Raw genomic sequence first — 26,536 nt, 5'->3', positions numbered from 1 at the left:
CTTTCTGTTGGTAGAGCATCACATTCCTGCTTAGAAAGAACAATGGTTTCAAGGTGGAGGAGTTGCTTCGAGCAGAGAGATTGAGGCTGGGGGGAGAAAGCATTGCAGATTTTAGTATAATGTGTAGTGTTCAAAGAAATTTTATTTCATCATAAAGATTAGCAGGCTGTGTAATTCAATTTAAGGCTGGTTGGCAGTGTCCTGTCTATTACAAAGCCTTCTTTTTTTAATCACCACTGTTTTGTTTTGTTTTTTTTTTAATGTAACTAGAGAACCTCACAGAGAGCAGGAATGAGCTCTACATTTTGTGGTTCCCACCCCCCTTCCTCTCTTCATTTCTGCATGTTAGAAAATGTGTGAGATTACCTTAAACTCAGCTACAAAAAGGTATCTCAGTGAAATGCCATCCTGCATTTTTCTGGCTTGTATAAAAGGATTCTTTTTTAGTGAGTGAAGATCTGTTAAAAAAGTTAAATGGGGGAGAGGAGGTGGAGGTGGGGGGGATGTTGAATGAAGCTTAAAATTCAAATGTTAGCATTTATCCACACTGTGGACATTACTATGCTGTAGAAAAGCAACATGCAGCACTTTATGTTAATGCAAGACTGGCAGACCTTTATCTTACAGTAATTGCCTGTACTAGGGGGTTAATAAATGTTCTAAGAACTACTGAGTTTTTTTTTTTTTAAAGAAAAATAGGCTGTTGCTTCTTGCTGGCTATAACCAGCCTGCATAGCTTGTTAATTAACCCTTTTGTTGCAGTGGGCTGAAGCTGCATATTTTTGCTTGGACAAATTCTGCATGTATTTTATTTATTGGGAATGATGTGGCTTTGCACAAAAAGACTCTGAAAGACTGACCTGTTGTGACTCCACCTCTCCCTTCCACCCCTGTCACACCTATTAGAAGAGCCTGAAATCTTTATTGACTGTATTTAGGGAGTATATTGATTTCAGCAGATAGGTGTTATATCTGTGAACACTCTGGTACCACTGATGGGGAGAAAAAGGAGAAGAGAAACCTTTTCCTCACAGATAAAGAAATTTGCATTTTCTTTGTCCTCCTTATTCAGGCCTTCTCAGGATGACAAATAGAGATTAGGTCTATAGGGTGCTCACAAGGCCCATGGTCAGCATCTTCTCTTGGTGACCCTGGTTCAAGGCTGGAAGCACCAGGCTGGTCTCAGCATTGGCTCATCTGTGAGTGAGTTCATAGTGGCCCTTCCACAGCTTTGGGAATTGAGTTTCTCAGGACCTGAGATCACATGGAGGCACAGGTCACTTCAGTGAGCTTTTTTGATCTCTTTCTTGTCCTGCACCCCAGCTGTGAGGTGATGGTTACCAAACCTTCACTTACTCTTGATGGTGCATTTAGCAGAGAAGGAACAAAGCAGCACAACAGGGGACAGCAATGTCAAAAGAGAGGCAAGAAGATGTAAAACCAACATAGAGAAGAAAATAATCTCAAGCTGGGGGCAGGACAGGGGCTTCAAAGAAGATGGAGACAAAATGGAACCACAGGGATGTAAAGTAGTGGACATTCACTTGTTTTTTCCAGAGCTTCATATCTTCCCAAGTGAATAAAATTAAGAAATGAGAGAGCTCAGGAATATCCTGTACTTTGGATTTCCTGTAATGATAAGTGAACTTTAAAGACCTCAGTACATATGCTTCTACTGAACCAGAATCTTTAATATTACAGGCCAGGCTGGATATCAGGAGTGCAGTAGCTCACTTTCTCCTGCATGTTGCCATTAATTTTTTTGGTGTAGCCAGCCAACACAAACAGAACTGCACATGATAAAAAAATTACCTGGACTTCCTTACTTTTTCCTGAGCTGCTCTCCTCCACACATTACTCTTAAGGCTCTCCACTCCCTGAGCAGTGTTTATAATTTGCCTTCACTACTGAGAGATAAGCAGAAGAGCTGCAAGACAACCATGATGTTTCCTGCATTTTTGTGCTGGTGTGAGAAACAAAACAAGCTTTCTTGTGAAAGACTCAGGTCAGACTCTGCAGTGAAGCACTTTTATTAAGCGTTCTTGCAAGAGCGAGTGTCCTAGCTAGTAGGCACACCTGACAGATACAATATTTGGCTTTTTATTCCCTATCCCGGCCGCAAGGTCCCTCCCTCGTTTCCCCATTGATTAGTTACTCCAAGGTTTACAACTTCTCAAGGTGCCTACAATCCCCTCAGAGGATGTCTGATTTTTGTATATTATCACCCATTCCCCACAGTCCTGAGATTTAAAACTCTAGTTAACATTACAAACAAACAGATAACAGTGTTATGGTCAGTCCACTGATTTACATTACACAGAGGCAGATACCAGTCGGAATTCCTTGTCTTAATTTCCTTCTAATTCTGCAAAAGCAACATCAATATTTCTCACAAATTTCCCCTTTTTTTTTATTCATTTGTTGCCTTTTGCAACGACTCTTCTAGGTTAGACAACATTATTTCACAGTTATTTTTTAATTCTGTCTCTTCTTGATCTTCCTGCTCTTTAAGAGGAAACATTTTCTCATGGTAGGGAGGCGGGTCTAAGGGCATTTGTTTAGATATCGCTGTTTCAATTAATCTTTGTACAAGCCCCCTAACACATGGGATTATACAGCATCCAACTGCCGTTAATATCCCTGCAACTACTATCAGAGAGGTAACCACAGATACTACCATTTCTTTCCATTTCCCAAATCATGATTCCAACCATCCCATAATAGAGTTATCTATCCCTGAATTCTCAGCCAATTCCTCTGCTAGTGTGGTAAGTCCCTGTAATGCTCTGGTTATGGTTCCATCTGGTGCTGTATTGTTTGGTATGTAAGTGCAACATTTGTCTCCTAACATTACATAGACCCCTCCTTTTTTGCCAATATCATATCTAGAACTATTCTATTCTCCCATGCCATTCTGCTAGTGGCATTTAGTTGTTCTGTGATTCCTCTGATTGCATCTCTGGTGTAATTTATAAACCGCTGCTGATTGTAATAAATATAGTTTATCCAATCCACATTCTTATTTATCGTTACCCACCAAAATAGGGAGGATTCAAACCCTGCTGCTATTTGATTTCATGCTTTATATTCATCAGATACTCCCCTGGGAACTACAATTGAATCAATATAGATCCTGTCATCGAATGATACCCCTAAATTTCTTTTCATTCTTTTCCCCGAAATACATGATTCTCTTTCAAATGCCAGGGTAAATGTAACAGCCAATTGAACAAGGGCACATGTGCCTTTCCAATTTGGAGGGAGCACGGGCCTCGGGATTTTTCCTCCACGATACCACTATAGATCTGCCCTGGGGATACTCACAGCTGAGTAATTTCCTGCTTTATCCTCAGTCACGTTCAGTGACTCAGTACACATTTCCAGGTCTCCGAGATACCCAGTAGCCCCTCCACCCTGTCATGAGAGACAAGCTGTGTGGTTACCGGCCACTGTAGAGAAAACAGGAGGTACTTTGATGTCTTTGCTCTGCAGAGCAGAGAATAACAGTGAGAGAGACTCGCAGCTCTCTTTTCCCCATGCAGTCTTTTCTTGGTATAGGGCAGTCATACATCTCGTTCCGTGTGGTTCTTTACTCCATCCTAAAGGAAAGGGAACCACTTGTGCAGTAGGTCTTCCTGAGACACATGCATAGCAATTACTATGATTCAGGCTTTACACTGTATATTTAAACCCATTCAATCCAGGCATTTGCATCTTCATATCCTGCTTCAGTCTCAAATGTTTACGGTAAATTATTTACTCCAGTTATAGTTACAATCTTTGGGTCATTTGGTGGGTCTCATGATTTTATTTTAGGTAATTTAGTAGGAGTTTCTATCCTTTGGCTCAGTCCCCTCTTTGATTTCTACACTACAATCCTGAATCCCTTCCATTTATATCGGCTCCAAGTTCATAGGTTCTATCTGACAATCATTAAACTGTATAGTTTGTGGAGCCTCCCTGTTAGTTATATTTATCCATATTTTAACCAAATACTACTTTGTCCCCATGATGCTGTCCCCTGGATTTCCAACAAACAATAACCCATAATTACAATGATCTCCCTAATTTTCAACAATTAATGACATTTCTACTACTACCACCTCATCAGTTAGTAACATTAATGAGTGTCCTTGTTTGCATTGGATTCTTATTGCTTCTTTAGTTTAAGACACAAGAGGTTTGTAGTCTGACATATGTGCCACTGTCCATCCTCAAGTGGAGAGTCCCATTAGTCCTCTGAGTTTGATGTAATAAGTCCAGTCCTTTTTCTTTTTAGCCGTTCTTACTGCTGTCTCAGTGGTCAGTAATACCTGGAACAGGCCTTCCCATTCGGGTTGCAGTTTGGTTCCTTTTCAGGACTTGATCAGGATCTGCCCTTCAGGCTGGATGGTGTGGGCTGCAAACTCGAGAGGTGTTGTTTGGGCCAAAAACCTTTTTTTCCTGAGGAAAGACAAAATAAAACCCCAGTATCTAATTCTTTTAATATTTTAATATTTTTGGTTTAAAGGGCCTTAGGCCAGGTTCTCTCCTTCCTGGGGGTTATTTCCTAAGGCCCTTTTTTTTTCCTTACAAATCACACATAATTCACAAATCTGTTTGGCAACTGTATACATTCCTACACATACATATTTTCTTAAAGCTAAATCACACTTTGCTTGCATACCCCAGTGACTTCCTTGATGTAAAATAGCCATTATTTCCCTCATAGCTTGTTCATTTAACATCTCTTTTTCTGTAAACACAGGAGTTGCCTTTGGTGCAGGTACCTAGGAGGTGAGATTATACATACTCAGAATCTCATGGCTTAATGTTGCCTCTTTGGCTGCTTCATTGGCCAATCTATTTCCCCTGGCCCTAAAATAATTCCATTTTTGATGCCCATTCACATGGACCACATTTGGAAGTGATAAATTCTTTAATACTTGTTTAATTACTTCTCTGTGTACTAATACTTTTCCCTTGCTATTGAGTAAACCTCTTCTCGTGCCTTTCCGAAAGGAAAAGTCATGAGGCATACCTTGAATCAATATAAAATGTTCACCTTTTCCTTCTCACAGCTGTAATGTTCTGTTTAAAGCATATAATTCGTATGTCTGGGCTGACCAGGTATTTGGTGATCGCCCTGCTTCTTTTGGCTCTTGACTCATTCCTTCAATAATTGCATAGCCATTATGCCTTTTGCCTTGAATTACTCTCAAGGGCCTGTATGTAAAGTTATTTCTTTCCATTCAGGTCACACTGATACTCTATTATATCTTAACAATTGTGTTCAAAGTTTTCACATTTCATGACTCCCTTTCATAGGGAAGTGGATGGATTAAGGCATGGGCTGGGAGTCAAGATTAAAGTTGAGAACATTGTCTTTTATATCAATATTCTAGAATGGGTTAGCCACCTTTCAGCTTTTCGAGTTCAAATAGTTTTGACTTACTGGGAGGTATTTATTATTAATATAACTCCAAACTTTAGTTTTCTGATTTCCTCTACTAAGAGGGCAGTGGCAGCTTTTGCCTGTACACATTCTGGTCATCCCCTCAATATGGGATCCAGAAGGTTGGATATGTATGTTCTATTGGTTGTCATTCACCCACCCCATTGTTGAGTTAACACTCCCTTATCTACTGTGACAAACAAAATAAGCCGGTTACCTAAGGATGACAGTGCTAACACAGGAGTGGTGATTACACTTTGTTTTGATTCCTGGATTAGCTTTTCTTCTCCTTCTGTCCAAGTTAAAACATTTGGCTTTTCATTTAGCAATTTTGAATCTAACCCATTTGTTTTCTGTGCATAAAAGTTTACCCACAGAGGGCCATAGTCAGTTAATCACAAACACTTTCTTAATTCCTTTTTATTTGTTTGTTTGCAAGATGGGCAACTCCATAACTCCCTTTATTCTCTCTGGATTCATTCTGTGTTTCCCTTCACAAATAAAATGTTCAAAATATCTAACTTCCTTTTTGACAGATTGCAGTTTGGATTTTGATACTTCCTGCTCTCCTAAAAAGTTTAATAAACAAAAAAAAATCTGTGGCTTCTTTTACCACATTGTTTTCTTTGCCCGAAATTAAAAAGTCATCAATATACTGAAGTAAAATAATATCAGAAGAAGGACTATCAGATTTTGTTTGTTCTTATATTCTTTCTTAATAACATCAGTTTAAACATAAGGAAAGAAAATCTCTCTCCTTTAACTCCCGAGAGTTTTATTTGTTGATAACTTTGCCCCATAGGGTATAAAGTTTAATGAGATTCTGGCAGCTCCCGTGCCAACCAAGAGGACCACCTCTTCTTCCTGGGATCCCATCTTTAGATTTATCAAGGGCTCCCAATGGGACTTCTAATTACGAAACTCCAGACCTCTCCATTCAGTATCTCCAAAAGCCAGTAATGACATCACCTTTTCTTTTTCCTTTGACTTGGGGCATTCTCTCTCAAAGTGCCCCGCTTCCCCACACCCAACATCTTGCTGGGGAGGAAACAATCTATATTGCCTGCCCAGGCTGTCCTTTACCATCCACCAACAGTTCTTCCCCTGACTCCTTTCCTGCCTCTTTCTTTGTTCCATTCAATACACTCCCGTCTTCCTTCACATTCCAATCACACACGTCAATTTCCAACCCTTATCCAACAAACTCTGTCCATATGCTCAACTTCCATAATCCCAGTCTAAAGTCATTCTGAGGCTAAATTAAAATTTCATCCCACATTCCTGTGAATTATCTTTTCTTTCTCTTCAAACAAAATAAGTTTCACAGACATTTTAACATCAACTTTAGATTATATCCTGAACATAAAAAAAATAACACACACTGACTTCCTCACACATACATAACATATCAAGGGATTAAAACCTTCCAAAAAAACTCACTCACTGATTGCAAAACATTTTACATAAACACACTCTTCATACATACAGTGCAGAGACCGGCTCTGCAGGCGCCTTTAATTAAGAGCACACACAATTGCTGCAGCTTAATTTTTTTCTTTTTCCTCTAATGTTTATAGTATACAACCTGAACTGCAGCCTTTTTGGCTACAGTCTGATAAGTGTTTAACTTATCAGCAAACAATTTGTTTTGATATTGTGATGTTACAATTTGACTTTACAAATCATATCGTCATTCTATATGAGTGTTTTAATAACATCTTCTCCTTTTGTTGGAGCTGGCTTCACTATGCTGTTAACAAAATAAATTCTTATCTTCTCCAGCCCACAAGATCCTTTTCTATTTCAATAGACAATTTTAATTTTTCTTTTTTTTCCTCATTCAGGAACGTTAAGTTGAACTGATACGTTTAGTTTATAAAACAATCCTCTCTGTGACACTACATTTATTTTGTCAAATGACAGGGACAATGAGAAAGACGCAGACATCAACAAAAAGACCAGTCCCACTTTACTCTCTATGTCAAAATGTCACAGAAAACAAGACAATGCATTCAGCCACCACAAAAAGTCCACTACACTCTGAGCAACAACAACAACAAAAAACAAAACAAAATGACAAAACAAAACAACACACGTAATCATTTATATATTATGAAAGTTTTCAGGTGAGCTCACTCGATGTCAATAATTGGATGCTTGAAGGCAACAAAATCTAAGGTCCACAAACACTCATGCTGCCAAAACTTGTTTCCTCATCTCTTTAGACCACATAAAACAACAGTACTGTATCCTGAGTACCCGACACGTCTTCTCAGCTTTCAACATCCTCACAATGGACTATCTGGAGGAATGTTCCCGGGACCCTTTTCCTCATCCCTTTTATTTCCCTCAGGCCTGGCACTTCTATTTCCCATTCTGACTTCCTGAGACTTTTACTGTCACTCTGTGCTTTCACTTCGTCCATCTCCGGCTGTTTTCCTCGCAGAACAACAGAACCACGGATCCGGACTCCTCACTCACTTCATACCTGTTGTATGTCTCAAGCACACACACGCACACAGAAAGTCTCTCAGAATGCCCCATCCAGGTAATACTTAATAGTCAATTTTCTTACCTTGGTCCGTGCACAGAGTTTCCTGGTCAATATGATCGTGCCTACTATTCCTGTCCTTTCCCCCTGTGGTTCACTGGGTCTGCCTTCAAAACTTGGTCTCAGGATCTGGTCGGTTTCCTCTGGAACCCCTGTCAATGATTCACGGGACCATTGAAATCAACGGGATGCGTCTTCCTGTCCTTCAGCGACAGAGATCCCCCAGGAAGGCGACTTCATATCCCGGACGAGCCCCAAACTGTGAGAAACAAAACAAGCTTTCTTGTGAAAGACTCAGGTCAGACTCTGCAGTGAAGCACTTTTATTAAGCAAGAGCGGGTGTCCTAGCCTGACAGATACAGTATTCGGCTTTTTATTCCCTATCCCGGCCGCAAGGTCCCTCCCTCGTTTCCCCATTGATTAGGTACTCCAAGGTTTACAACTTCTCAAGGTGCCTACAATCCCCTCAGAGGATGTCTGATTTTTGTATATTATCACCCATTCCCCACAGTCCTGAGATTTAAAACTCTAGTTAACATTACAAACAAACAGATAACAGTCTTGTGGTCAGTCCACTGATTTACATTACACAGAGGCAGATACCAGTCGGAATTCCTTGTCTTAATTTCCTTCTAATTCTGCAAAAGCAACATCAGTATTTCTCACACTGGAGGTGTAGCTGTAACCATAATTGTGGTCCTGAGAGTAAAGGTCACAGACTCATAAAATCCCATACAAAGTAATTCCCAGACAGACACTGTAAGGAAAGCCAGTCACCATTTTCATTCTCCTGATTGTAAATTATAATCCTGTGCCATTAGCTGGGGTGTGAAAGGCAGGGAGGGGCTTCCTGAGCAAGGATGGCTGGGGAGATACCCTGCTGGGGCAGTTCTGGGGGCAGCAGGAGGGAAGAGCTACTGCCCTGGTGACTGACAGCTCTGGCTCTATATGTTAAGATGAGTCTTGACATTTGATTGAGATAATAGAGAGGATGTGTGTACAGTTATAGTGGAAGCAATATAGCCATTCATAAACAAATGCTTCCATGGAGCCAGCTGTAAAAACAACGATGCTTGCCTTTGAGGTGAAAGGGCAAAACCTTAGCAGAAAGGAGTATAAATAAGAAAGAAATTGTTACCTTTGTGTAAGTAACTGAAGTAGCTGTTCTTTCAGTGCTTTGTCTTAGTGACCAGCTCAGATTAACTATAGTTGTCATTTCATTCAGCAAAACTTAAGGTCTGCTTATTGTACCTTTTTACAGCAGGAGTTTTCAGTCCTTTTTTTCCTGCTTTTTTTTTTTTTTTAAGTCTGGAAATGATGGCTAAAATGGATAAGGCAAGACTGCTCCTACCGTACAGAAACCACACGAGATGAAAAATTACAAATGCTTCATGGCCTAACAGTTAATGATAGTGTTTAATTACACAGAGAAATACTTACTCGTGTACCAGAATCCTTGGTATACTTCTGTACACAAAAGGAAACTACAGATGCTGCATCATGCAGGTTTTGCAGCACTTTGTTACTGTAAATTCAAATGTACGGATACAAGTACCATAAGTCTCAGATACTAGTTTAACTTAAACTTGATGTTTTATATCAAGTGCTTTCTACTATCCTTGTGTTGTCAAGGAGTGAAGATGGCTGTAGCATAGAGCCTATGTAGTTATAGTAACAAATGTAGGAAACAAGAGTTTCATATGAACTCTGTCTCAAATGCATCATGCAAACTCTGTATATTGCAAAATGGAGTTCACTTCACATACATTATTTTTCATGTTTCACCTTCCTTCTTTGGAAGGACAATTAGGAGGTATTTCAGCAGATAATTTTGCCACTCCAAGTTCAAACGTTTTTTTTGGTAAAAACTTCAGTCTGATCTGTCTGTCCTGAACTCCTGGGATGCTGCAACACAGATAATTTGGTAATAGAAATTCTGCAAAGCCAGGAGACAAGAAGTGGCAAGAAATGGTAGCAGGGGTGAGATTTGGAACTCAGAAATCACTGGTACCAATTTCTATAGTTCTCACTGGACCTTTATTGGACCTAAAGTTTCTCTTTTTGTTTATTTTTTTTTTTTTTGTGTGTATGCATTTAGGGTTACTTCTGTGGGGTTACTTAAACTTAGAAGGAAGGTATCTGAGGCTGTGCCATTCTGCTCAGGCAATTCTAGATGACTGAGAACAAACCAAACCTGCATAAGAGGAATTGAGTTCCTTGAAATAACATGATGCAGCTGGAGTGATTTAGTTATCTCCTTTAGTAACTAAGAAACCTCTCTGTGAGCTGGGTTATTAAAAGGAATTTCCTTACAGGGCTCGGGAGATTCATCTTGAAAGGCTATAATGCAATGTTTAGGTTTATTTAGAATAATAAATTTAAATGTAAGATTCAGAAAATAGTACTGGAGGTTCATAAAGACCTGCCTGAATATTTTTAGTTGACAGTAATTTTCTGTTCATACTCCCTGTGTACTTTCCCTTTTCGTTTTCATCCTCTATAAAACTTTCAGGAGAGCACTGTGCAGTAGTTCTGAATTACAGTACATGGTGCTGTCAAATGGATATTGGGTTGCTTCCAGAAGTGAAGTTTGGTTCAGGTTTTACATTTCTCCTTTTCTGACTTAGAGAAGGAAGAAACAGTTCCCAACAAACATCAGCATTGCCATCTACAAATACATTTAAAAACATCTTGAAATATCAAACTTAGTGCTTTTACTTAAATATTTGTAAAAGCACAGAACATGATCACAGGGTCAGTTTTCAAAAGCAGTTCATTGATTTGGCCCACTGGAGAATGTTACCTTCTCAGACTGACTTACTCTTTGGAAAGCAGCCCATGCTTTTAAAACTTTGGGATATTTAAGAAGTATATCCTCTCTTTCTTCTTTTTTCCTTTCAGTTTATTTTTCTTAATTTCCTTATTACTCTTGGTGCTTATATTTTCGCTTTGAGAATTTGTTCACCTTACATTAGTATTGGTAGTCAGTTAAGCCTGAGCCCAAGCATGTTTTTTGGGTTACCAATAATGTACTCAGAAATTAGAGATTTGAAAGGAAGGAAGGATTTTGGTTACGTGTATAAAAACAGAAGTTTTGTAAAGTGTACTGTATTATAGCAAGACAATTAAAAATAGTTATCAGATGTATTTTGAGATGTTTTTTCCTATTAGAAAAGCTCTGATCAGCTGCCTGGGATACAGAAAAAAAAAGCATTTGGAGGGATTTTCAGAAATCTTGGCTAGGCTTTATCAGGCTGGGAGATAAAGGGAAGGCATGTGCCTACTGCTTGGTAGGCTTGTAAGCCTCAAAGCTTTTATTTGAATGTGAAAAAACAAATAATGGGAACAAGTTGAGAGAGGAGAGAAATGAGAGAACATTTTGGTGATTATATGTTTCCTGATTTGTTTAGATAGGTAGGCAATAAAAGTATCCTGATGTGTGGTTTTCAGTCTGTGGACAGAAAAGGAGGTTTGCTGCTCACAATAAGGCAGAAAAATATGGGACAGAATCTAGGTCTAGCTCCTGTTTTCATAGTTCTGATTTCCTTCACTACATTTTACTTTATTAAGCAGTGAAGAATTGATACCTAGACTTGTTTCACTTTTAAATGAACATATTTTACTATGGAAAATCTTGTCCTTAGCATTTTCTGGCCTTTTGCAGGGTGAAAATTTATGTATGTGAAAATACCAAGACACCGTCTGTGATATTTATGATTAGCTTAATTACTTTATGTATAATTGTTTCTGAAGATGACCTCCTTTTTGATGGCTTTTGTTCATTTATTTTTAGAAAAAAAAAAAGAAGTAATTGGAAACATAAATTATAGGGACAAACGGTGTGTTATGGGAAGCAAGTCCAGATCTGTTTGTGTTCAATGGCTGTTGGGTTTTACATTCTTAAGATTCATGTAGAAAAATCATGTAAATTGATACAATATGTGCATGCACAAGGTAATAGAAACAACCAATATATTATTTCAAAATCTAGTGAGTTTCTTTATAGAGGATTAGGTTATATAGTGAAGGGACTCGGAAAAGAAAATAGAATTGTGTATTGATGCCTTTAGAAATACTATTTGAGGGCAATAAAATGTTCCTTGAAATTCCCTCCCGAGTGGAGAAAATGGAGTTTGTTTGCAGTAATTGCATTTTCTAGCATTTGCTCTTGCACTTTCCAATATGAGTTAAGCCAATTGGAACCTGTGATTTCGTTTTGCTTATTGGCGAAAGTACCATGTAAATTGATCTGTGACGCATTTACAGAGAATGCTTTGAAAATTTTGAAATAGAGATAGCTTTTTCTTATTAGATTTAGATAGTATTAGAGATCGTTTCTATATTTTAGCCTAATGTAATAGTAACCAAAAATGTTCCTTTTCAATTTAGTCTTAATCAAGTTCAAGGGGAATGTATCTACTTAGCCCCACCGGCACTGTGAAGGCAGAGTTTATGTTCCCGTTCTCAGCCTTGGTATTCAGAATTCAAGTTCTGAGCCATTTGAAACCAAGCCGAGCTGAAATCAATCTAAAACTTGTCAATTCTGGTACAGGAAGATCTTGATCAGAAGAGAAAATGTGAAATCTTTTGGACAAAATACAGCATACTTATTTGCAATGTACATGCACTACAGACCTTAAAACTACAGGGAGCTAGATGCAAATCTCATTTTAAGTGTAAATATGAGGTAATTCTCTTCAGGGGAACACCCTTCAGCTCTGCCAGACAAAACAGACAAAAGATTTTCCTGCCTAAAGACCTTTATATTTTCCCAAGTGAATGTTCTTTCACTTAAAGCATCTCTTTGAAGGTGTGCATGCAGCGTAGCTTTGCTATGGATAAGAAAGGGTAGCAGGAACTACCATTTCTGCAAGAAGCAGTTTTAAAAATTAGAGGGAAGAATAAGGCTATAGCAATTTCCAAGGAGGGTGTCATTTACAGAATTTGTTAAATTTAAGGGGAAACTTCGTAGCTGTCAGATTTTTTTATTCCCCTGCATCCCCCCACTTGAAAGCTCTGCCTTTTAGGTTACATAATTACAAGCCTGAAAAGAAAACCTTTCCGGGGATTAGCAAGCAATCTGTGCTGCTTCTCTTTCAGATTTCATAATTTTAAAGTCAATTGAGGGGACTTTTTACACCTAGAGTTGGCGGTGCCACGAGTTGCAAAATCTGGAGGTTTTTTTGGTTTTGAGGTTAGAGTAAACAAAAGCTTAAGATTCTATCTGTTTCAAAACAAATAAATGTCATGTATTAATTGATAAAACTTTAGTGAAGCTTTCTGTTTCAAGAAAAAAATGTTTCCATAACAGTAGCACAGTGAAATTCAAAACAACTCTGAGATCAAAACCCAATCCAAGTAATGTCAGACTAATGCTAAGGAAGCTGTGGAACACTGAAGTGAAACAAAAGATTGTCACTTATGTTGTGCTACATTTTTTCTTTTAACAGATAGAGGAAAGATATTAATCACAAACAGTTACATTAGAATAATGTTACGGTTGAGGCATAAATACATAAAAGCAAGGAATTGTTACCAATACAGAGCATGGTTGAATCAGATCCATGGTTAAGTAGGTTGTAGTGTATATGGCCCTTTTGCAGGATTCATACTGCACTCAGTGGTGTTACGGCCAAACGTACAACGTTCACCTATGGGAGAGAGAACAAGTAGAAGCATGTGGTATTGGCTACTACCGATTCTGCATTGCCAGACTTCTCCTAAGTGTCCATATAGGTTAAGTAGCACCTGTGTCTGTGGTTGCTCAGACAGGACCATATGTATTTGCTGCAAGACCTCAGCACTGTGTAGCTGAGTTAGATAGATGCTGACGCAAGATTCATTCAGTACTTCCTTGCTTTCATGGGTTTATGACTCAACCTTGGCATTATTGTAACGTAGTTTTTTGTGTTTAATGTTTCTTAGACTTGGTTTTCCATTGCCAGCATGGAAGAAATCCTAATGCATGAGTTTCAGAGGAGAAGGTAGCAGTCTGAACCTGCTGTGTGGCTCGATCCGCAAGTGTGAGTATTAACGCTAGAGCTGTCAGGCCTTGTGAAAATTTATGAAGCCTGACGGTTACAGAGTGAAAGGTCAGAGGCAGAGCTTGCACTTCCCTAACATTTCTGTTTTGTTGTGTCTAACAACCTTTTCAACAAAGGGGAGCTTTAATGTACAAGCTTTAGATTTATCACAGGAATTCAAGGGTCTCAGCCTTTGCTTCTCCCTGTGCTGTGGTCCAATGTTTTCTTTGCATAAAGGGAAAACAGTTAAACTTTCATTCATTTACTCCTCTTGCTGTGTTGCCCATTTGTGTTTTGCCTTTATTTTTCTTTCTCCAAAATTCTCTTTTGGAAGGGAAAAAAATAGAGGCATTTGAGCTGACGATAGTTTAAAAAGCTGGTGGAATACTTTTCCTAAAGAAGATTTTGAGAGATCTTGTGCTTCAGTTTTTTCTACTTCTTTAGAAGCGTGTTCTGGTTTTGTGCATGTTCTGTCCTTTATTTGCCCTATGTTTTGTTTTTCGTTGTTTTGTTCTGTAGATTTCTATAGACACAGAGGTAAAATGCATAGAAATTCACAAGTTACATTTTCAGCCACTACATTGATAGATGTCAGTTTTAGCAGTTCCATTGAGGACTTTTTGTGAAGGCTGTTTGATTAAAACAGCCAGGATATTTTCACAGTCAGTTGGTCAGTATCATCCTAGAATAGCTGTTTTTGGTCTTAGTATCTGCAGTTGATGATGAGAGAAGTCCAGCTTATAATGTGAATGCTCAAGTCTATATAACTGTACTTACACAATCTAACTCATTTGTTGCTGCTGAAGGAGAAATCACAGACTTTGAGAGATTCTGTCTTTATTTTTAAAAGCCAAAGCCAGGCTCTATGTTGTAAAGTGCTGGGAAGAGAGTAACCATGAGATGCAGTGAGCTTTCCATGAGAAACCTCTATGAAGAGTTTCCCTAGCTGCTGACCACAGCAGGTTCTTCTAATTGCCTTTACTTTCTGTCTGTTGGGGAGCAGTTTGGGCAGCTGCAGCTAGACAAGCGGCAACAACCTGTGCTGCTGAGGGGACTGGATCTCTGTAGGGATGACACAAAATCTGCTCCTTCAGCGTTTATCTTAGATGTGTATATGACTGGCTGTAGGTAAATACTTCATGAGTAGTTTGGCACTTGGAAGCATGTATGATACACCATAAATTCAAGATTATTCACTTGCACAGGTATCTCACTTGTATAGATTTCCCTCTTTTTGAAGGGACTAAGATTTGTACTTCAAGGTTTCTCATCCTACTTCTTAATATATGGCCAAAGGGTAGGAGGCTATGAAAGAGTCATGAAAATGCTTCACATTTCATAGAAGTGTTGTGTGGTATGAATAGTTAATACATATATATCCGTTTGAATAGTTAATACATGTATATGCATATTCAGAGCTTCACATAATATATACTTGCATAGCATTTGTGTGTAAACAGAGGTTTCTACAACTATATAGACAACTAGTATTACATTATTTCTTATTCTCCTACTTCCCTGTGGGTTTTGTAGGTAACAGTGATCAAAATCGATGTGATTTTCTGTTTTTATAGGGACTCGTCAGTTAACATTCATTGTCAGTCAGATTCATTTTAGTGTCTGGCAGCTCTACAGAATTTGGGTTGTGTGACTAAATTATACTCTTATGAAGCATGCCATTGAAACACGAATGGTTGTTCAACAGATGAAGGACTCCTAGGATCAAGTTCTTAAGGTGAACTTAAACACCAGAAGACCTATTTACACAGGTTAAAAAACTCAGCAGCCCTTCACCCCTCCAGCTTCCTCCCTCTTCCTATGTTACATAGGAGTTCTTGAGTGACCTTGAGTTACATAGAGTTCTTGTGTGACCTACTCAAGGTGGTCCTGCTCTGGCAGGGGGGTTGGACTAGATGATCTTTTGAGGTCCCTTCTTTTGAGATCTATTGTTAGGTAATACTTTAAAGTACTCTAAGTGGCTGCAGGCAGCAAAAGAAGTCTTGCATTACCACCATTCCAGAGCCTCATTCTTTTTTTGCTACATCAGTTTTCAGCTGGATTGGTTTCCTGATCCACTGTGCACTGTGGCCACCAAATCCTTGGGTTGGCAAGGAGGTTTGGTGGCACAGGAGAGAGGATGAACACCTGGTGGACAAAGGTATGTGGGATAGTAGCTTGAGGTTGACTTGCTAAATGACAAGTCACATAAGTCTTCTGAGTCACAGATTAATGCATTTACTGTAAACAACTCAATTTTTACAAGTTATTCACAGTTAACTATCTGTGCTTTTATTTGAGCAAGAGTGAGACTGACTTGTCTAGTTGCAATATTTGCTTGACCAATGATTACAGTTGTATAAATATATATTGAAGATGTACACCCTCTGTGTATACACACATAAAGTTCCAGTTACTCCAGTATAAGTGACTGCGTCATAGGCTTGGTGCATTTTTTAGCCTTTTGATCTCATCTGTTGAATGTTGAAGTATTTTTAATTTAAACTTGGTTATTACCCTGAAGGTTGATAATTGGGGTGTCTGCAGTGCTCAAACCCTTTTCCTAGTTTGGGAAGCAAGTCTTAATTGTGTTTTCCAGATTCATAGTATAAATTAAAGTTAATAACATTACTGATGCATGATGGAAACCTTAACAGTAAATTAAACTAATGAAGACTGAATGTGGCTTGTAAAAATTTAGTGAAGGAAAATGACAAAATGCCTTTCAACCTGTGTGTTGTGCTACAACGTTTCTCTGTACAGACACCATGGACTCAATGATCTTGAAGGTCTCTTCCAGTCGAGACGATTCCATGATTCTGTGATGTAGATATGTAGAGCTTAATCTGGTCAAGATAAAACTAAAATAACATGGAGTAGGAGATTTTTGTGTATGACTGTTTATGCTGCCATATTAAACACAAAATTCAGCAGATTATAGGGCAGGACTGCCAGAAGAAAGCACACCAAACTATTTAATAAATCGTATCAGAGAGAATGAATGTCGTGTGCTGCCACAGGGCCTTTCCAGAAGGGGAAACCAGAATGTGATGAATAAATAGCTAACCTGATTGCAGGTAATTTATTACTGTGATTAGTGCTATATAGTCTTTCCTCGGGGAAGAGGAAAGAAATGGATGAGAACTTGCTCTTGCTGCTCCCCTTTGCTTGGACCTGGCTTTTGATGTGTTTGCATTTTGATGAGTGGTATTGCTCATCCCTAGCTCCAGAAACAGCTCTGTAAAAAGAAAGTAAAACATGACTGGTTATAAAGTTGGGGAGCTCTGAGGGGAGTCAGGTCAGACCTTGGTCAGACCTTGGTACTCATCCTATGGTAAATACTAAAGTATCTATAAACATGGAGGGAAGCACATCTCATCTCACTGCTAGATGTGGGCCCCGGGCCTGTAGCCATTGTTTACACAGCCAGCATTGGTTACTCTCTAGCTCACAGGCCATGGCTGTGCAGTACTGCTGAGCTACAGCTTTTACAGATAGCTATTGAAACACTTCAGTTCCCGTAGAGTTTCTCCTCCAAGGCTTGTTTTGCCTTTTACTCATCATTCCTGATGTTAGTCCTTAGGTTTCATTGGTGGGGCCATGTCCTGAGCAACCCAGCACCACCACAAAATCAATGTCTGTCTTAACACTGGTTGCAGCAAATACTGTTTAGTTTTCCTTTCTGGTTTCAGGTGCTTATATAAAACATATGATGTTACATTTATATGTTTTAATTATCGCTAATGTCACCATTGACTCATCTTTTTGTTTCCTTTGTGTCTGCAAAGTAAGCACTCTTTTTCAATGTACCAAGATTTTAAAAAAAACAGGCAAAAAAATGTTCCAGACTTAATTGGACATAATATCAACAAAATGTGGTGATTTCCAAGTCTATTGAAATAACTGAGAGGAAATGCAGAACTTGGACATTTCTCCAGTAAAATGAGGTTTTCTCTGCTAAAGCCGGCAAATGTTGAGAACTTGGCAGAAACCTGGATTTAACTTCTCCGTCCCACTTCTCTGAGAATTTAATCACTTCTAGCTTGTTTTCCAGGATTGATAGTTATGACAAGTGTATCAAATTTCATGCCGGTACTATCTTTTATGTTTCCTGAGAGAGAAGAAAATAGCAATTTTACCTTGTGCCCAGGAGTCACAGAGAGCAGGAATTGTAGGTACCTGCCACATGGAGTTTTTAAATAAAAATGAATTGCACAGCAGTGTGTATCAGAGATGGGGAAAGGGAGGAAAGAGGGAAAGGAGTGAGGCATAAACTGTAGAGGAGCATTTATTGCATCTCCCCTAGCTTTTAATCTCATGCAGCACTGCAGAGAGTTATGAGTATGTATGATCTGCATTTGGTTCCAATGTGAGGTGTCTGTGAAGATGCCTGCTTATTTTTTTTTCAGGAGATTTGCAGGTTTTTTGTTTCCTAAGCAGAACTAACCAGTTTTGCAAAGATGATGTTTATATATGTACCTGGTGTAATTCTGGTTTCTGTGTGGTAAATATTGAAAAGCAGAGGATTTTTACCAGTTCTCCGTAAGTCTTACTTAGGGGAAAGTTAATCTTCCTGTAAATACTTGCAGCTACATTTTGAAATTTACTTTTAAAAAAACCCCAAAACACAAACCCAAACAGTTTTGAAAGTTGAAAGGTAAGTTTCAAACTAGCAAAGCCATGGCTATTTAGGAGAACTGTGTTCATGAGAAATGCATAGCTTCCAGTGTCGTATTCCTCAGGGCAGATGTTGGGAGTACCACAGATTTCCACATATATTTTGATGCCTCGAGGGGTGGGAAGGAATGAAACCAGCAAATCCAACCTTTTCTAAATTTTTAAGAGGAATAAACACCGAATGAATTATTTCAGTATCAGACTGGATGAAGGCAGCAGAAGTCAGCTTTGATGCAAACTTGCATGTGATTTTTGGTAAGACACAATGGGACAGATTTTGTAGAACAATCTACCTTCTTGAAGACACCAGAGTATGCGACCATATTTTTTAAGGGAGCTCAGCAACCCAGTATGTTTATTCGGAAGATCTGGCATTGATTTTTTTTGGTACTAATTGCTTGAAAAATCTGTGTGAACTCCAAAAATCTGTCTCCACGGGCCTGATCCACGCCTCTTTACAAACAATGGCAATAGTTGCCCTGAATCGGCATGATCAAGCCTGAATTCTTGTCTCTGACAGTTCACAGTAAATGAATTAACCACATTTCCTTTTTCCTGCCTTATATCTTATTTTCCTGAGTTTCATGGTTTGTTCTATACATGTACTTTATACAGAAATAAGATACTATCATAAACTGAATAATAATGTGGAAATCTGTTGCACGTGAATTGACGCTTTTAGAGAACAAGCTAGGTCTGGAATAAATTCTACTTGGGACATAAATTAATCCAAATAATGTCGCAGTTTAAAAATCAACAGCACCAACAGCCTAATTGTACTATCATGACGTGCTTATGAGGCATACTGCAGTCTCTGGTCTACCCACCCATGCAGACACCCAGGGTATCTCACTGCAGGTCACTCCTGTGTATTGGACCTCAGGACTGTTGACTCTGACCCAGTCCCATGAATTAAGTGGTAGGATTCATTGTCACATCTTAGAATCATCTGCATCAGTGTGTGGTCAGTTGAAAGCGAGGGAGCAATGGTGATTTATGCTGGTTTGGTGCTTACCAGCTTCTTTTATTTAACTCTGCAGTATACTTTATTATGATATTGCTTTGTGTGACAGTACTTTGTGTTTTAACATATTTTCATTCAGTGGAAGAAAAGGAGCATTAACAACTTCTGCTCAACGTGGAGATGCACACATATCTTGAGTATTTCATTCTGTTACTGCTAGGTGTCTACTTACTTTGCCAGCAATGCTGGTGTGGGAGGAAAATGTACTAATTAAGTCCTCTTTTTTGTTATTTCAGGAAGCCTACCATATGAATATAAAATAGTGATTGCTGGGAATCATGAACTGACATTTGATAAAGAATTCATGGCAGACCTTGTTAAACAAGATTACTACCGCTTTCCCTCTGTGTCCAAATTGAAACCGGAGGACTTTGACAATGTACAGTCACTCCTGACAAATAGTATTTACTTACAAGATTCAGAGGTAACAGTTAAAGGATTCCGAATATATGGTGCCCCATGGTAAGTCTCCATTTAAACTTTTTTTGCTGTTTTATTTCTTGAACCACAGCAGGGATCATTTCAGTTGTAAATGTGTGAAGTTGCTTTGTTGCATTGCCCTGCAGAACAGTATCAAACTTAGTTGTTAACTACCCTGAAACAATTGCCTTTTTTTTTTATGTGAATAAATAGGCTAGATTTAGCCATGCAAAAGGAACTGTAATTATTTCTGTTCTGCCTGCTGAATGCACTTAAAAAAAATGTGGACTCAATATCCACTCTGTGCTTGTGGGTTAACTGCAGTGGCATCTTTGTTAGGGAAGCTCCAATATGTTATATACTGTTTAGGTATTTATGTCTGCTGTGCTAATAGATGAGTATGATAGTGGTTAACACACAGCATAAGGTACAAGGCAGCAGATGCTTTAAGCATTATTTCTTATAAATTCTAGGTATTGTTTTCTTTTGCTTGTGAAGTTGTCATAACTAAATTTCAAGCCAGTTTTGATCTCATTCCTGCCCTCTGCTAAGTGTATGCAGGAAAAATTGCTGTCCAGTTTTGTACTAAGGAGACTCTTGTATTTCTGCATGTTGCTGATTTGTGATGCCTAATACCTCTGTGTGGAGTAGTACTTGTTTTAAATTCTTATGCTAACAATTGCCACATTTCTTTCAAGCTTTACCAGAAACCTGAACTTCAGTGATGGTGATAATCATTATGCTACTTGGCATTCTCAGTTGTCACCTGAAGTACTTAGATGCTAATTTATGCACATCTATAAGAAGGGTTCATAATGAGCTTATAACTTATATTTTTGATGTCAGCCTTGCTTTAAAGGTCAAATTAAGAAAGGAAGGGGGAATGGAATGGCAGAGATTGAACCAAAGAATGGGACAAACCTATACAGATGTTAGAAATTTTCCCCTCATCTCATCTCGTCTCATCTCATCTCTGTTGACAGTTCACTTGGCCTGCAGGCCTTGGTGATTCATACACCGCCACACACGTTGATGCTTCTGACAGTGCTTTTTGGGGGGTCATATTGTGTACATTAGTGCTAGCTAGAAAACTGATCTAGCTCTGTATCTCACATTCTTGACTTAAGATACTGTTTTTTAAAATTTAAATCATAGCCTTTAGCTACTAGTTTAAATCACCTTGGTATTGCTTAGCTAAAATCTCCAAAACTCTTAAGTCCTGCACTATCAGCTAATTGGGAAAGATGATCTTAATTCAAGAATAAACTCTAAAGACATTTCAAAGTTGCGAGTTTGGTTTTTTTTAAGTAGTAGTAAGCAGCATATAACACATGGAAGAAGCCAGGACATTGAAGGCCTTGGGTAGCATGAGGTAGATTTGAGACTTGCTGCAAGGTGAGCAGCTATGTGAGCTGGAAGCTTCACTGCTGAGACTAAAATCGTGTTCGATTTTTCTCATGTATATATTCCAGACTCAAGGTGCTCGTATTCTGCAGGCATCCAGCGGTTATGAAGTACATCTTTTCAAATTTATTTGGGATAGATTAACCTGAACTCTGCTTACTACAGCTGGAGAGATCTGGTGATCATAAAGTCCCAGCTTGAGGAAGAGAGCTTGGTGTCCTGAACTGGAGAACTGTGTGATATGCCTTTACCTTTACATTTGTATATACTGGCAAAACATAGTGATCTCTTTTCTCTTCTTTTGCTTCCCAAATCTGTAATGGCAATCTGTTACACTTTCATCTCCAACTGCATTTAGAAGTTCTTTCATTTTACATGTATATACATGGGATTTAGAATGTTTATGCTTAAAATATTTGAGTATTTAGAATATTTGAAATATTAAGGGACCTCGCATCAAAGAGCTGGGATGCTTTAAACTATAACAAGTCAATGGCATTTATTCTGACCTAGTCAATCATAGAAGACAAATCTTAATTATTTCTCACTGTAATCTGTTGATAACTGGATTTTTCCAGTTCGTGATCACTGGGAAAAATAAACTAGATTGCCAGAAAGGCACACTGAGCTCCAACCAAGTGCCAACTTCTCTCTCTTGAAGAATGTTTCATTTGTGTTCAGCTGTGAAATACTGTTGGTAAAGCATGTTTTGAGCAACTGTTGGTGTGGAGTTGACGCTGTCATTTTGAATACAGATTTTTAGATCAGATAGTCCATGTTTGGAGCATAAAGATGTGTTTTTGTCATTTTCTTTTGCTCCTTTCATAATGATAGTTAACTGCGTTTTAGTTGATCTTTGAGAGGAAGGAGGAGTCATGTCATATACTAGGAAAAAAAAAACCCAAACCTGTTCCCAATCTGCTCTATGCCTAGAAATGGAGACAGAATGATCAGACAAGCCTGTTAGCACTTCTTACATTTTTATTCCTTTCTCTCCAATCCCATCTCACTCTCCTACTATAAATCTCCAGATTACCCCAAAGGAAGAGAATTTGGGGGAGGTTGTGTGTATTTATGGTGTCCTTACCCCAGTTAGTTCTGTCACAGAAGTGGAACACTGGTCATTAACCCAGAAGATGCTCCAACCGTAACATTAGATAAGTTGGCATGTTCAATTTATGTGCATTTTACTAAGTATTTCCAGAGGGAAAAAAATTCTCATTTGCTGATAAAGATACTGGTTTTAGTTTAAAAAGAGGGATCAAACCAAGAATAACAGCTGTGATTCTGGAGGTTTCAGCCTGTCAGGGGTTTCTAAGAAGTAATTGCCAGAATACTGGGAAAACTGGCTATAAGTCATCTATCTATTTAGAAAATGTAAATTGCCAACTGTGTGTAACTACAGAAAAGAAATATCAGTCCATATTCATTACATGTTATTACTCAAGGTACATCTGAAGGCTTTCTAAAGACCTAAGAGAATTCAAGAAGTGCCTCCTAACTTACAATTTAGTAGAATTTGTATGTAGAAAATAACTTACAATACACGGGAGCATTCATGTGTATTTGCAATTGGAATGTGCGGTGGTGCATGTCAACAGCCTCTAAGGAGCAGAAAATTTGAATTTAGCCTGATGGTTCTGAGTCTCAAATTGCATTAGCTGGAGGGGAGTTGAAAACAAGAGTATCAACCTCGAAAAGAGAAAAGAGGAAGGGTGGAACATGAATCATGTTCAGAGCTCTGCTGATTTTCAGAGATGGAGAATGTAACTGACATTTTCATGCTTTAAATAGGAGATTCTTTGAACGAGCAAAAATGGCTGAATATTTTCCATTTGGTCTATAGGTGACAATCCACAGAAAACCATTTCTCTCCTTTCTCCTCCTTCAGACTTTGCCCTTTGAACCTCACTTGTTTGGTGGGAAAATAAATGATAGTTTATGGAGTCGAAACTCTATAAAGACTGCAACTGAAATATTTTCTCCTTCAGAAAGTTGAGACTGGGATGACTTACTGAACAGGACAAAAAAATACAAACAGTGTTAGATACATGAATTTTTTATTCTTAGATTTCCTTTGTGAAGTGTACATAAGCATAACTCATAGTGACGTATCTGTAAAAGTCTAAGGAGATACAGTCTGTTTTTACTACAGCTTTGGGTGCCGAGTATGTGTAAGTGAATACGTATAAGTTTTAATTTAAATTCAAATATGTGGGGTTTTTTAATTAGATTTGAAATTGTTCATCTATGCTAGGAACTGAATTTACTATAGTGTGCTATAGACATTTGAATACAAATATTCTAGCAATGTCTGTATCCTAATGAAGCTTTAAAAGAATTCAAACCACCAGAGAACTGCAGTTAACTGGAGCCAGAATTTGTTTAAACCATGGTGTTTTGACAGAAAACAGTTGTTCAGGGAGTTAATTTTCCTCTGTTTTATTTTGTTCTGCTTTTCAGCTCTACAGGTAGCTTTTTTGATTTGTTTCTAAGATAGAAATGGTTGAGATGAAATGATAAACTTTGTTTTGCTCATGTAGAAATTTGTGGTAGTTCATTTCATGAACAATGAGGCAATAGGCTTGTTTCCATTAAATAAAATCCATAAAGAAGTTACAAACTGTAAGTATAAAATAATCTAATAAAACGATCAGTGATTTTATTATAAGCTATTACAATATATCGAAAATTCCACCAATATCTAGCAGAATTAAAAGTAAAACTTGAAGATCCAGGACTTTCAGCATATGTGTATCTTTAGATTACTGTGGATAGACGGATCTTTTTGAGAAAATGTTAAAAGCTACTTCAATGTAAATCAATGCATTTTAATGGTTAACAGAATCAACTTTATGGAAATCACTGAGAAGCACACACGTAAAAGATGAAAATTGATTATTTAAATGATGACTGGAATCTGCGATTTGCATCATTGTGATGAAAATCAATTCATCCTGAATGAAGGTGGGAATAAAGCTCTTCCCTTCTGACAGGAACAGCGGCATTGTTCAGCAATATCCTGCGCATTTGTCAAGTTGTAGCTTGTTCAGGTCTCAAGAGCAGAAGCACAAAGCTGGCCTCCCAGTTGCTTTTAATGAATACTAGTGGGTTTTTCCTATGTCCTAAGAATCTGATCTGCAGGGTGATCCGGAGGTCAAGAACAAACGGCTAACTATCGCTCACCTCTTCGAAGCCAAAGCTTTCATTTGCTTTTTTTAGTAACTCTAGAGGAAGTGCCTTAACTCTCTTTCAGAAGCAAAATTTTAACTGGTGTAGGTTATGCAGCCTTAAGAAAATATGGAGTGATTCAGCTACTCCTTTAAAAATAATGCTTTCTGCAATTTGGGGGGTTTCATTGAATAATTCTGCATCACTTTGAAATTATTTCTATAATTGTGTCTTTCCCGACTTCATTTGCAATTATATGTTAATACAAGCAGCTGTAAGTTACAACCCCTCTCTTGTTCTGATCAGTGTTTTCAGACTTTGTGTTTATCCTGTCAGAAAAGCATCATATGTTGGGTTTTTTTTTCCCTTTTCAATTATAAGTTTTGTAATGCATCATGGATTTTGCTGACAGTCTTCGAGTTCTTGAAATAGCAAACAAATTAACAGCAGATATCAAGCGTGAGGACTAGAAAACCAATTGGCAACTCACATGATGGGATTCAGATATACTGATGGGTTGGAATGGATCTAATTTCTTTTATTTTCATAGTCCTAGTTGGCAATTAGCTTGCACCTAAAACGGAAGGGATAGGAATTGGATTACTCAGCAATAAATTCTTCATTGCAACTTAGTAGTGAGGAAACTGGGGGAGAGGAGGAGACTGGACAGGACTGTCGATGATGTCCCAGTTTGTTTAAAAACTTTGGAGTTTATGCAGTTGAAGTCAGCAACTGAGAAAAGTATTGGCAAAAACTGAAGTCTTCTGTCTGTATGTTAAACAAACACAGCACCACTGTAGGACAGTCGTGTTTTAAAGGTGCAGGCTTCTGTTTCATTTTTCTTGACATTTGTCCTTCAGATCTCTCCATTTTAGCACTGAAGAATGTATTCCCCTAGGTCTAGAAATGCAGTGCTTTGTTTACTTTTTTCCCCTTTTTGGGAATGTCGCTGATTTTTCTTCAGTCTCCTTGGTATCAGATTCACTTCTAAGTAAAAAATTGTCCTGTTTACTTTTAAAAGCTTTATTTCTCTTTTCTTTTTTCTAGGAATGTTTGCAAATTTAAATATGTTCTCTCATAAGTAATTTTTGAAACTATGATGCTAGGCTGTCCTAGCTAACTTTTTGGAAAGCTCTGGATCCTAGCAGTGGGGCACATCATGAAGTTATAACCTTTCCTTCAGGCTTGACTTCAGGAGGAATAAGAACTTGAAAGTACTCACTGTTAGTGTAACACACAAACTGTGTCTGTGGTTGGAAGTCTAGCCAGTTAGACATAAAATGGTGGCTCTCTTGACTCTTTTGAGTCTTTTATAGTGTGGCAACAGGGATTTGAATTCATTCAGAGCAATAACAAACAAACGATTGTGGGAACCTTCTCTGTGTCTCGAATTCCTTCTCTGTTTTCTTGGATTCAGTAGATGCTGTGCAAAAATTCAACAAGCCAGATTGAATATGAGCTCTACTGTTGAAGGGGTAATTATTCATGGTGGTCTTCTGTTTGTAGGTTGAAGTGTGTTTTGCTCAACAAGGAGTTCATTTTGAAATACAAGTGCATACAAAACACACAAGTTGTGCATGTGTGAGTAGATTTGTTTTGGTTTTGTGTTTTTTCATTTACCAGCTGTTCAGGAACAAGAAGTTTGCTTTCCTTTTGCTGAGCACTGGAATAACACAGTGATCAATGTGGCTTTGTGTACATTGAGCATGCTGGAAGCATTTGAACCCAGGGAGGAGTTTGGAGGAATTAGGGATTAACTAGAATACTACAAAACTGCTGAAATTGTCCTCTCAGCTACTACAGACTTCATTTTGGGAGGAAGTCTGAAGCTTCTT

The 26,536-nt window shown here is 38.3% G+C and overlaps 1 protein-coding gene across 4 annotated transcripts in view; it reads left to right on the top strand.

Annotated features, from left to right (window-relative positions):
• Window positions 1-26,536, top strand: part of MPPED2 (metallophosphoesterase domain containing 2) — a 111,478-nt gene that overhangs the window by 44,919 nt on the left and 40,023 nt on the right. For all 4 annotated transcript variants that reach the window (XM_061999796.1, XM_061999795.1, XM_061999797.1 and 1 more), the window contains exon 4: window positions 19,943-20,168. In XM_061999796.1, the coding sequence (XP_061855780.1) occupies window positions 19,943-20,168 (226 nt within the window). The remainder of the gene's footprint in view (window positions 1-19,942; window positions 20,169-26,536) is intronic.

Source organism: Colius striatus, chromosome 7 (assembly GCF_028858725.1).
Source record: "Colius striatus isolate bColStr4 chromosome 7, bColStr4.1.hap1, whole genome shotgun sequence".
NCBI classification, from domain to species: Eukaryota; Metazoa; Chordata; class Aves; order Coliiformes; family Coliidae; genus Colius; species Colius striatus.
This window is presented reverse-complemented; position numbering and strand designations above follow the sequence as displayed.